At 40.3% G+C, this 12106-nt stretch overlaps 1 protein-coding gene across 1 annotated transcript in view; it reads right to left on the bottom strand.

The window, feature by feature from the left end:
• Window positions 1-12106, bottom strand: part of SLC15A1 (solute carrier family 15 member 1) — a 53871-nt gene that overhangs the window by 6496 nt on the left and 35269 nt on the right. The window contains exons 15-20 of the mRNA XM_006128130.4: window positions 8947-9028; window positions 7193-7318; window positions 4640-4786; window positions 1770-1819; window positions 872-979; window positions 467-566 (exon numbers count right to left, since the gene is read on the bottom strand). Of these exons, the coding sequence (XP_006128192.1) occupies window positions 467-566; window positions 872-979; window positions 1770-1819; window positions 4640-4786; window positions 7193-7318; window positions 8947-9028 (613 nt within the window). The remainder of the gene's footprint in view (window positions 1-466; window positions 567-871; window positions 980-1769; window positions 1820-4639; window positions 4787-7192; window positions 7319-8946; window positions 9029-12106) is intronic.

Here is a 12106-nt window from a genome sequence, read left to right as displayed (position 1 = left end):
GAGAAACAATGATGAATATGTTGCATGTTTTCCTAAAGATAAAAATATGCTATGAGATTTTCATTAGGGAGCAACCTTCCCAGCTATATTAAAATAAATTAACAGTACATAGAGAATTTTTAACTAGTGATAATTTTTGGGGCTGAATCCATGTTAAGAACTTTAAACCATGAGTATCTGTCAAGGCTTCAGTTTTTTAAGCCTATTAGGCAGAAATTAGAACCCCTACATTATTAACTGATTCGCCATATGTATTTTAATTGAGAATGGATTCCATTACACCCATTATTATTTTTACAGTTTTATTACAACTATATTAGAAAAAATACTCATGAGGTAATTCCATGTAGTTATTTTATATTTCATCAATAGCAAGGAAGAAAGATATTCAATGGCAATTTAAAAAAAAATAAAGTAGCCTAACACAAAAATTATTCTGCATCTTCCAGCAGCTCTGGCAACTTACCTCCTGAATTACAATAGTATATGCACTGCCATATCCAAATGACATTGACTGATTTTTGCAAGTGAGTGAATTGTCTGTAAAAGCAACAACAATTTCTTTTCTGAAAAACAAAGAAGTTAAGCTAAATAATTCATGGAATTAATTGTACTCACATAATAATACTGTTTTCCTAAAGATAAAAATATGCCTTGAGATCTACATCAGGGAACAATCATCCCAGCTTTGTTAAAATAAATCAAAAGTGCATAGAGAATTTTTAACTAGTGATAATTTTGTGCTGCGTTTATATAGACCTTTAAACCTTGAATATTTGACAAGGCTTCAGGTATCCATGTACTTTTTCTAAGGAAAATGACTACTTTTTTTTAAGGAAGTCTTTGGATTAAAGTATAGCAAAATACTTACACGCCTCTTGTAAAGGATGTATAATTGGTGGCAGAAAAATTATTCACATGTCCAAAAGAAGTACCATCCATTGTGATGTTAATTGCTGAAGCCAAATTGTTTATAAATCTTTAAAAAACAGAAGGAATATAATACTTGCTTAAAAACGTGACAACACTTAAATAAAATTAACTTTCCTTATATTATATACTGACAATGCCACAGATATGTTAAATCATTTTCAATAAGTTATTTACTTATTCCCACAATAAAAGAACTAGGGATCACCAAATGAAATTAATAGGCAGCAGGTTTAAAACAAAAGAAAGTTTTTCTTCACTAAGTGCACAGTCAACCTGTGGAACTCCTTTCCAGAGGATGTGGTGAAGGCTAGAACTTCTAACAGGGTTCAAAAAAAAGCTAGATAGATTCATGGAGGTTAGGTCCATCAATGGCTGTTAGCCAGGATGGGTACGAATGGTATCCCTAGTCTCTGTTTCTCTGGAGGTGGGTGACTGGGGAGGGATCACGTGAGGATTACCTGTTGTGATTCCTCCCTCTGGGGCATTAGGTATTAGCCACTGTCAGCAGACAGGATGCTGGGCTAGACGGACTTTTGGTCTTACCCAGGATGGCTGTTCTTACATTCTTATTTTCCCCCATCTCATCTGAATAGATTTTGATAATTTTTAAATTACAGTTTCTATTTTCTTTAAAAATGTGTAGCTGATGCAAGAAGCAAAACAGAATCTTTCTCCCTTTCCAGCTGAATCAATAAGCTAAAATCTATTTTTTTCAGTAACAAATGAAGATTCAGGTCGAAGGTACACAGGAAGTAGACACAAGATGTTGACTACAGAGATGCCATTTTAACATTTAGCTGCACAATAGAAGTAAAGCAAATGTTTATTAATGATACCTGATTTTATTTTTTCCATCTTCTGACTTTGTTGTAAGGCCATCAAGCAGCTGGTAGAAAAGACAATTATGAATAAGATATTTGTATTAGTATCTTTGACATGCTATGATACGTACTCTTATGTACTAATATCCCAATATAAGGTACCAATATATACCTCTTACTTCAGTAGGACTCCAAGGGCAGATTCCCAAGCAAAGATATGCTAGTGTTTAACTAGTATTTTTGGTGCCTAAATACAAAATGTAAATCCGTATAACCTCAGCTGCCATCTAACCCTGTAAGCAAATAAATTTCCACCGTTAAAGTCTCCATAGCATGTAAATTTCTGTTGTGGCCACATGCTAAACCATCTTAACACTGATATCCTGCTCACACCTCGGCTCCAACGGGGATACCTTGTCTGGGTACATCTAGACTACAGGCTTGTGTCGACAGATACTGTTGACAAAGCCTCTGTCAACAAAGAGCGTCTAGACTACAGCCAGTTCTCTCAACAAAGCAAGCCGCTTTTTCAACAGAGAGTCTAGATGCTCTCTTTTGAAAAAGCACAGTATGGATGCAATAGCGCCTTTTGTCAACAGAATTCTGTTGACAAAAGGCGTTATTCCTCGTAGAATGAGGTTTACCGCCGTCGACATAACTGCTGCGTTCTGTCGACTTACTGTCGACAGAACTCGGCGGTAGTGTAGACGCAGGTATAGTTTTGTCGACAAAACCCTGTAGTATAGACACACCCTCTATTCCTGACCTAGTAGGAATTCTATAAAAAAGCTGTCTATTATGTTGGGCCTCAAACAAAACAGAAGAGGAGTTGATGCCAGTAGTCCCCTTACGCTTAATAAAGCAAGCATGGGAGAGACCAAGGTTCAAATCCCCACTATGACTGAGTTGGAGCAAGGACTGAACACAGGATTCCCATCTTGCTGCTGTAACCACTGGGCTATACAGTATTGCGGTGGGCCTCTCTCAGCCTCTCCTGTTGAAGTCATTTGTGTGAAATACTTAGGTATTAATTGGGCCAGAGGGAGGATGACAAGGGCTGCAACAGTGCTTCTCAGCCAGGGGTCTGGAGCCACCCAGAAGGCCATGAGCAGATTTTATTTAGGGAATCTGCCAAACAGGGCTGGCATTTGACTTCCTGGGGCTTAGGCAGAAAGCTGAAACCCACAACATGGCACTGCAGCTGAGGGCTCTAAGCTCTACCAGCTGAGGATGAAGGCAAAGCCAGAGCAACTTAGCTTTTCAGGGCTCCCTGTGGAGTGGGGCCCCAGGCAACTGCCCAGCTTGCTATTGCTTAATGTTAGCCCTGGTTTTTAGATGCAGAAAAAGTTATTCTGGCACACATGAGCCATGAAGTTTCTATAGCATGATAGTAGTGGGGGTGAGGGAAATAGCTCGGGGGGGGGGGGGAGAAAAAAAGTTGAGAACCCCCAGACCTAAGGCACTCATCTGGAAGACCCAGGTTCCAATCCCTGCTCCAGTGGCTATGTAGTTCATTAAAAAGTGGAACAGCTTCAAGAAAAGAGTTATCTATAGCTCAATGCAGTGGGACTGACAGACTTGGTGGGCCCTTGGGCCAGGCAGGATGGGTCCTGGTTTGGTGCCTCCAGAAGGGGGGGGAAGCTGGTAGAATGGGTGGGGCTGGAGCTAGCATCTACCATACATCAATCAGCACTCTGCACCTATCCCAGGCAGCTCTCAGTGCTTCTTGGAGTGTCCCATGCAAGGTTTCAGTGGCAATGTAAAGGGCTTGGGGCTTCTGCTGCAGTGGCACTGGTAGGAGCCACAGGCCCCTTTCAATCACTGGGCCTTGGGGCAGCTGCTCCCCCGTCAGCAGGCTTGCTTTAGTGGTTGGGGCACTCACGGGGAACATAAAAGAGTTAGGTTCAGATCCCTGCTCTAGCTCAGACAAAGAGAAAAAACTGAACCCTGAGCTGCCACTTTCTGGGCATAAGTGCTTAAATTCAGGAGATGATTCATGGCTGTGAATCCATAGCAGAGGGAGGTGCCTCCTAATCCAGAGATGGGCACCTAACATTTTGGCATTTCCTATTGACTAGCAATCCCTCCTCCACCCCCAGAGCAGTTTGCTGATTTTGAGAATCCCTTTCTTAGAATCTTACTCTCCCTGTGCACTAGATAGGTAGACATAGTGCCTAACTCAGGGCTGTGGATTCCACAAGGTGGCAGGGCACTGCAGTGGTCAGTGCTGTAACATGGAGGCCTGGTCAATACTGAAAGTTTAGATCAACATAGCTTGCCACTCAGGAGTGTGAAAAATTCACACACCTACGTGCTGTAGTTATGCTGATCCAATTCCTGGGTAGACACAAACAAGTTAACAGAAGGATGTTTCTATCAACCTCACTACCACTGCTCAGAGGTGGACTGTCTACACCCATGCATCACTAAAGAAAGAATTTGTACGACAGCTTTACAGCAATATAGCTAAAGCACCATAGCTGTACTTCTAGAGCACCCATACTGTGGACCTGGCCAAAATCTAAATCTCTTTTGTGGACCTGCCCCCAAGTCTCATCTTTAGAGTTTTGTAAATACATGTGATTGTTGAGAAGCATGAAACTAAGACCATCCATTTAAAATGTTTGTTTATCCAGAAATGTTTAAACTATATATTAAATGACATGTTTCTTTACTGTTTACATACTAATTAACATAAGATATAAATATACAGTACATAGCATCTTCTCATCTCTCTCTCTGTGGCTCTCCTAGTTCCATAGTATTTTTTCTCCCAGAGTGGAGGAATAACACCATTTCAATTTCACCTGAGATTAAACACTCTCCATTTAAACAGATTGGAAGCTAAGGGACTAGTATACTAACCAGGAATTAAGCAAGCTTACCAGTGCAGTTTGGATGTAAATTGTATTTTTTAGTATAAGAGTATGACGTTCTTTTCCCATAACATTAAGAAGCTCATTTGTAGTTTCATTTCCATAGCTTATAATCACATTTTTTAAGCTAGTAGGGTCAAATGTCAAATATTTTGTCTATAAAAAAAAGAAAGAAAAAACATATACCATGTATATTCACAAAGTATGGCTCTGTCTATGCCAGTGGTTCTTAATCTCTTAGGCATGATTATCCCTTAAGCTTAACCAATAAACCAAAATTAACCCTCCTTTTTAAAATTGCAATAGACAAAAAGAAAATTACGATTAACCATTTTTATTGTATTTTGTATGTTGAACAAAATTGAACACCTATTGTATTTAAATGTATTACTCCCTGAAATATGTCAAATTACCCCTCGAGAGGTAATTACCCCCACTGGTCTATGCATTTATCAGCATTCTGCTGACTCAAGAGTTTTGAAATGTATTAGATACGTTGTACTTGGTCTCTGCTGTTTCATAGATATCTCATAAATCCCGCTTCAGATTTTTAGATGTCATCAGTTTTCTACATCTAAAATCACTGTAATCATTTTTGTCCATAAATGCTTTTGGTTTATTTCTTCCTTCACAGAAACCCCTCCTCCCCATACAATCCCATTTTGGTTTGGGAACCCCGCAATTACAATACCGTGAAATTTCAGATTTAAATATCTGAAACCATGAAATGTACAGTTTTTAAAATCCTATGACTATGAAATTGACCAAAATGGACCGTGAATGTAGTAGGGCCCTATTCATAGTAAAAGGTAGACTCTGATCTGAAGATATTAGATTCTAAATAAAGGCTGTGTCTACATTGGCACCCCTTTCCGGAAAAGGGATGCTAATGTAGACTTCGGAACTGCAAATTCCGCGGGAGATTTAAATATCCCCCGCGGCATTTGCATTTACATGGCTGCCGCTTTTTTCCGGCTTGGGGATAAGCCGGAGAAAAGCGCCAATCTAGACGTGATTCTCCGGAGAATAAGCCCTTTTCTGGAGGATTCCTTGAAAGTAGGAATAAGAAATCCTCCGGAAAAGGGCTTATTTTCCGGAGAATCATGTCTAGACTGGCGCTTTTCTCCGGCTTATCCCCAAGCCGGAAAAAAGCGGCAGCCATGTAAATGCAAATGCCGCGGGGGATATTTAAATCCCCCGCGGAATTTGCAGTTCCGAAGTCTACATTAGCATCCCTTTTCCGGAAAGGGGTGCCAATGTAGACACAGCCAAAGAGTGTGGGAAAGCAAGTATCTCTTCATTGCTAAACCTCTATCAGAGCTGGTATTGGTTAACATCCTTGTAGAAAGTCTCGGCCGACAATCCAAAGACTGAATGGTATGAAGGCTATACTATCCTTGAGTGCTTTCTCCAGACCAAGGCTGAAGTACCACACTGCTATGTGGAAAATGCTGCATTGTTTCTGTTGGTACTGTTCCCGTACTGTGACTAAACAGAGGACTTCATTCTGTACGAGTATCAATTTAACATCTAATGGGAGCAACAAATGCAGTTAGAAATGCAGAGAAAATTATCAGCACTTCAAATACTGCTATGAATTAAATTCTTGGTACTCTGAAATCTGCGTGAAGGAAGAAATGAACCAATTACGTGAATACTGTACTAAGACTGGGGAATTGTAATATTGCCTCCCTTCCTTCTGTGCTGTTGCCTTCAGAGCTGGACAGCTGAAGGACAGTAGACAGGCTGAGCATCCAGCTCTGAAGGCAGTGCCGCTTCCAGCAGCAGTGCAGAAGTAGGGAGTGCAATACCACACTATGCCACACTCACTTCTGCGCTGCTGCTGGTAGCTACTCTTCTTTCAGAGTTGGGCTCTCAACCATCTTGCTGCATCTGGGGAAAGGGTCTTGGAAATGCATCTGACCCAGCCTCAGGGGTGGCCCATAGAAAGGAAGAAGAAATCCTGTCTCTCCCTCACCTCTCCAGGACTAGCAGCAGGAGCCCAGCACTTGGGAAGCAATCTCAGAAACATTAACTAGTATCTTGGAGAACTCCTGGAGGATGACAGGTAAGATCCCAGAGGACGAAAGAAGGACAAATATTAATGAGAATACCTCTCATTAAAAAGGGAACCATGGCTGCACACAGGTTTTTGGACAAAATTTGAAACAGGGGCTTCCATGCTTCCAAAAAACTTGCAACCACAGAAATCTTTAAACCAGGGGTGTAAAAACAATGAAGGAGGGCCTGTGGGGGAAGGGGAGTTAAAGATCACTCACCCTGCAGCAGCAGCTCCTGTCCCATAGGGCTGGGCTCAGCTTTGTGCTGCAGGCATTGCAATCTGACGCATGGAAACTTTGTAGAAATGTTTGGTTTTTCACAAAATTATTAGTGAATTTTTTCCAAAATTTTTATTAAAAAGAATTTTGAAATTATTATCAATTCTTTTCATTTACTAAAAGGCAGGTTTTCAATAAACAAAACACATTTTAAAAACTTGTGAAAAATTTAGAAAATATGCTTTAATTTTTTTTACCAACTATAATAATTAATCTTTCTTACCTCTCTCAGAGATTCCACAGACACATTTTGAATTCCAGGGCCAAAATCAACTTTTGCTACATCAGTGCCTAAATTTATTACTTTGATTTGGGATTGCCCTTCTTTAGGGAAGTCTGGAAGCGTTTTCTTGATGGGGAAAAGAGTGAAATAAATGAAACAATATACAAATAACATAACATAACCAGACACCCTTGGGATCTGAGTAGTTCTGGATGAGGGATTTTTCCAGACCAGGGGAGGTCATTTTTGGCTCCCCTGCTGCCAGCCCAATGTACTCTGCCCCCCCCCCCCATGGGCTTCCACTTGCAGCCCAGCTGTGCTGCCACCCACCCCCCACCTCCACAGCCCAGCTGAGCCATATGCTGGCTCCCAGTCCCTCCCCCTGCAGTCCAGCTAGGCCATATGCTCCCCACTCTGCCTAGCGCTGGTCTCCCAGCCCCCCTCACTCCTGCAGTGCACCAGGACTCTCTGATCCTAGAACATCTATGGTACTTTCAGATCACAGATGTTGCCGGACCAGAGAGTTCCAGTTTATAGAGGTGCAACCTGGATTTATGAAGAAAATTTATATTTTCACAATAAACAGCTGTGATTAACGCATATGGTGAGAATATATTTCTGCACGCTTTCTCCCACTTTATACTAGAAAGGGATATCCTTATCTCAGCAAGGCTTTCACAACCCTACAGGCCTACTATCCATTTTCCTTCTGTGGATTGCTGTCAACATCAGCACACTTTGGGATTCAGGGTATAGGCATCAGGGGCCCAAGACTTTGTCACAGCCTACAATAGGTCATATTTCGGAATTCTCTGTCCCATTTACAACAGGTGATGGCTAACCAGAGTGTAGCCTTAAGTGGGACTTTCCAGAAGCAAGGCATCTTATGCCAAAGAGAAAAACTAAGCTCCATTTTCACTTCCTATCCATTCTAACAAGAAGATGATACCATGTTAGTAGATAAAATGACCTTTGTACCTGTGTGCATTGAGATTTGGTGATTTGGTAGTGCCATAGGCATTTTCATTTCTCTCCTGCAAGTACTACCCTACCTAATTTCATTGTCTGCATATATCACTGTACAAAACCTTCTCTGGTCTTTTTTTAACTTTCTGTAGGTAGAGAATCATTTTGGGTGAAGTTCATCCCTGGGCACAGAGCCAGCATAGGGCTGTTTAAGTCCCCTTTCCTTTCAAAGCAGACCATAAAACAAATGGAATTACACTATATACACCAGCTGAAGATTTAGCCCTTTAATTTAATCTTTAACAAGCAATGTTGAAAGCAAAACTCATTCTATTCCAATGGATTCATACCTTAAAATCAATAGTATTTCACTCTTAATTTGTAACATCACATAGTTGTGGGGTTCTCACACTTACCTTCCACTCAAAAAAATAAAAAAGGTTAGATATGCAAAAGAATTCTCCCAACCACCAAATAAGTAAGTCTTCTGATTTTAAAGTTTGAACTTCAATTAAAATTAAAAACCCAGAACAAAACCAGATAAGAATATGCTCGAGGAACACTCCTAGGTCATTAACTTTATCACAGTCTTCACAAATCACATTATATTCCATGATACATATATAGCAATATGTGCCCTTCTCTCTGTTTTTTATAAACACATTTTTGATCAATTCACATAAAAATGAACTACTAACATTAATATTGTTTGAACCATCTGCATGCTCACCAAAATCTTTATGGTAATGAAAGAATCAAATTGCAATAACACTATTTGGTTAACTTACATCGATTTGCACTTGTACCAACGCAGCAGCAACAAAAGCCAGAGATGCAAGAAACATACCAACTGTAATCTTCCTTAGGGGCCTAGGATATCAACAAAAAACATGTATTTTAAGGAGTAGCATTAATCAAAAAATTCTGCTGGGATTTTCCATTTCATTATGAATACTAAGGCTACGTCTACACTGCACAGTTATTTCAGAATAAGCTATTCTGGAATAGTTATTCCAAAATAGCTTATCTTGAAATAGCATATCTACACTGCAGGGAAGCTTCAAAATTAGTCTGAGGCAGGTTTTCCTAATGTAGATGTTCTATCTCAATTTAGAGCCCCAGGAGGAATAACTTAGGGTGTGTCTAGACTACCTAGTTTTGTCGACAAAAGTGGACTTTTGTCGACAAAACAATACCAGCGTCTACACTACCGCGGAGTTCTGTCGACATAACGTCGACAGAACTCCGCGGTTTTGTCGACGCTGGTATACCTCGTTTTACGAGGCAAAACACCTTCTGTCGACAGAGGCTTGCTTTGTCGACAGAACTCCATGTGTCTGGACGTAAATTGTCGACGGAAGTTTTGTCGACAGTATCTGTCGACAAAACTTCCGTCGACAAAACGCGGTAGTCTAGACGTACCCTAAGAATGGCCCTAGTGAGAGGCTATTTTGAAATAGCAGAAGTGGAATGCCTACACATGCCCTATTTTGAAGTAGCTATTTCAGAATAGGCATTATTCTTCATAGAATGAGATTTCCAGAAGTTGGAATAAGCTGTCCATTGTTTCAAAAGTATTTCGAAATAACGGAATTGCTGAGTAGATGCTTGCATAGTTAGTTCGGAATAATGACCATTATTCCAAAATAACTTTGCTGTGTAGACACACCCTAAGATAACCATGGATAGTATATTACTACCCTCTGAGATGGGTGGGGAACCTCAACCCGCAGGCCACACAAGGTTTGTCAGAGTTAGCTGCAGCTCCCATTGTCTGAGAACGGTGAACCACAGCTACTGGGAGCTACAAGCAGCTGTGCCTGCAGACACTCGGTATGTCTACATTGCATTCCTCTTTCAAGAGAGGAATGCAAATGCAGACGAATGAAATTGCAAATGAAGCGCACATTTGAATTTCCTTTGCTTCATTTGCATAATCGCAACAGGGTGCTATTTCGAAATACCCTACTTCGAAAAAAGAAACGAAGTCTAGACACGGTTATTTCGAAAGAAACCCCTTCTTTTGAAATAACCCTTACTCCTTATAAAATGAGAGGAGGCGCAGTAGCGGCTTTGGAAGCCGCACTTTTGGGGGAGAAGAGCCAGTTGGTTACCTCTTCCGTACAGATTTCACAGGGGAGACCAGCATTTTTAAAATTTGAGGTCCTCATCCAAAAGTGAGTTGGGGGGGGTGTCACAACAATATTTCCAGCCATAAGCAAAATAATCTTTATACGTGCTGAGGCATGTACAAATGTGCACCAATAGAAACATCAAACCTAGCTGTGAGCACTCTGCTAATTAGCTGGATGACATCTGAATTTCTCCTGAGCAGCCACACAAGTGCACACCTTAATAGGGAACACTGGTCACAAAGTTATTTTAGGGGGATTGCAGTATTGCCACTCTGCTTTTAGAGCTGGGCAGTTAGACAGTAGCAGCTCTTGACTGAACATATAGCTCTGCAGGCAGTGCCCCACCACCAGCAGTGAAGAAGTAAAGGTGGCAATACTATCCTATGCCATCCTTATTTTGGGCTGCTGCCTTCAGAGTTGGGTGGCTGCTGTCTAAGGATGTGGCTCTGCAGGCAGCAGCTTTGCCTTCAGAACTGGGATCCCTGCCAGCAGCCTCCACTCTCCAGCTGCCCAGCTCTGAAGGCAGAACTCCTGCCAGAAATAGCACAGAAGTAGAAGCATTGCAACCCCCCTTCAATATCCTTACAACACCATAACATTTCAGATATAGATAGTTGAAATCATGAAATTTATTATTTTTCAAATCCTATTACTGTGAAATTGACCAAAACAGACCATGAATTTGGTAGGGCCCTACTTATGTGGTTATGGAAAATACCCTGTGAAGCCTTACATATATCAGTGTTAGTTTCCAGTTACTCTGTAGGGAAATCTAGACTCCACTACCCCATTTAATATTTTGCTTCTCAACAGCTATGTGGCTCATTCCTATGATTAGTCATCATCTGAACAATTGTTGTTAGGTTTGCACAGCTGACCTAAAAAGTCTGATTTACTCAGTAACACAACTTAGCCCATTTAAGGCTGCAAAGAATAAAAAGAGCTAAAGAAATGTATAGTTATGGTCTATAGAAAAGGAAGATTACATATTATGCATATAGGTTCAAATCTGAAAAGTACGGCACTGAAAAAACTTCAGAGATATGTTTTTAGGTCTAATGACATTTTAAGAAATTAGTAAATTTAAATTTAGTACTGTGGCAATAAATCAGTTTAGGGCAAACTATTTAGGGAATCAAATGATGGCTATAGATGGCCCATCTGTGAAAGAGCCAAGTACAATGTTCATTCCCAGTAAAGAACATAAAAGGTTCTGTCTCTCGGTTGTAATGGGAAAAGAATGGGAAGAGAATATGAGCGCCAAATTAACTATAATAAATGGATCAGAAAAGAAAAGTGCATAGTCAGGCAATTTAATTTTTAAATTTCTCCTACTATTGCTTTATTTGATACTAAATTTATTAATAATTCCCATACATCGGTTGTGACTGTTTGGCACATTACATTTGTAGAACTAGAAACTTGGGTTGTAGACTTATATAAAACCAATGAGAAAAGGAAGAGAACCAGAGAAAGAACTAAGAAATATACCGTAAATACAAAAAACAGGGAACTTTAATATGAAACCCCATGAAAATAAATTAATATGACTTTAAAACTCCAGTAACAGGTTCATGTAGCTTCTTTATAATGAATACCCCTTCCCAAAACTATGCTATGAGAGAGAATCTGACTGAATTTTAGGCTAATTTAATGTCTTCGTGCCACTAAGTCCTAACTTAGAATGACTCTTAAAAATGGGAAAAATATCTGAGGGGTAGTCATGTTAGTCTGTAACTTTAAAAACAACTACTTGTCCTGTGGCACCTTAGAGACTAACAAAAATATATAGCTTTCGTGGGTAAAACCCGCT

This window comes from Pelodiscus sinensis, chromosome 1 (assembly GCF_049634645.1).
Source record: "Pelodiscus sinensis isolate JC-2024 chromosome 1, ASM4963464v1, whole genome shotgun sequence".
Taxonomy (NCBI): domain Eukaryota; kingdom Metazoa; phylum Chordata; order Testudines; family Trionychidae; genus Pelodiscus; species Pelodiscus sinensis.
This window is presented reverse-complemented; position numbering and strand designations above follow the sequence as displayed.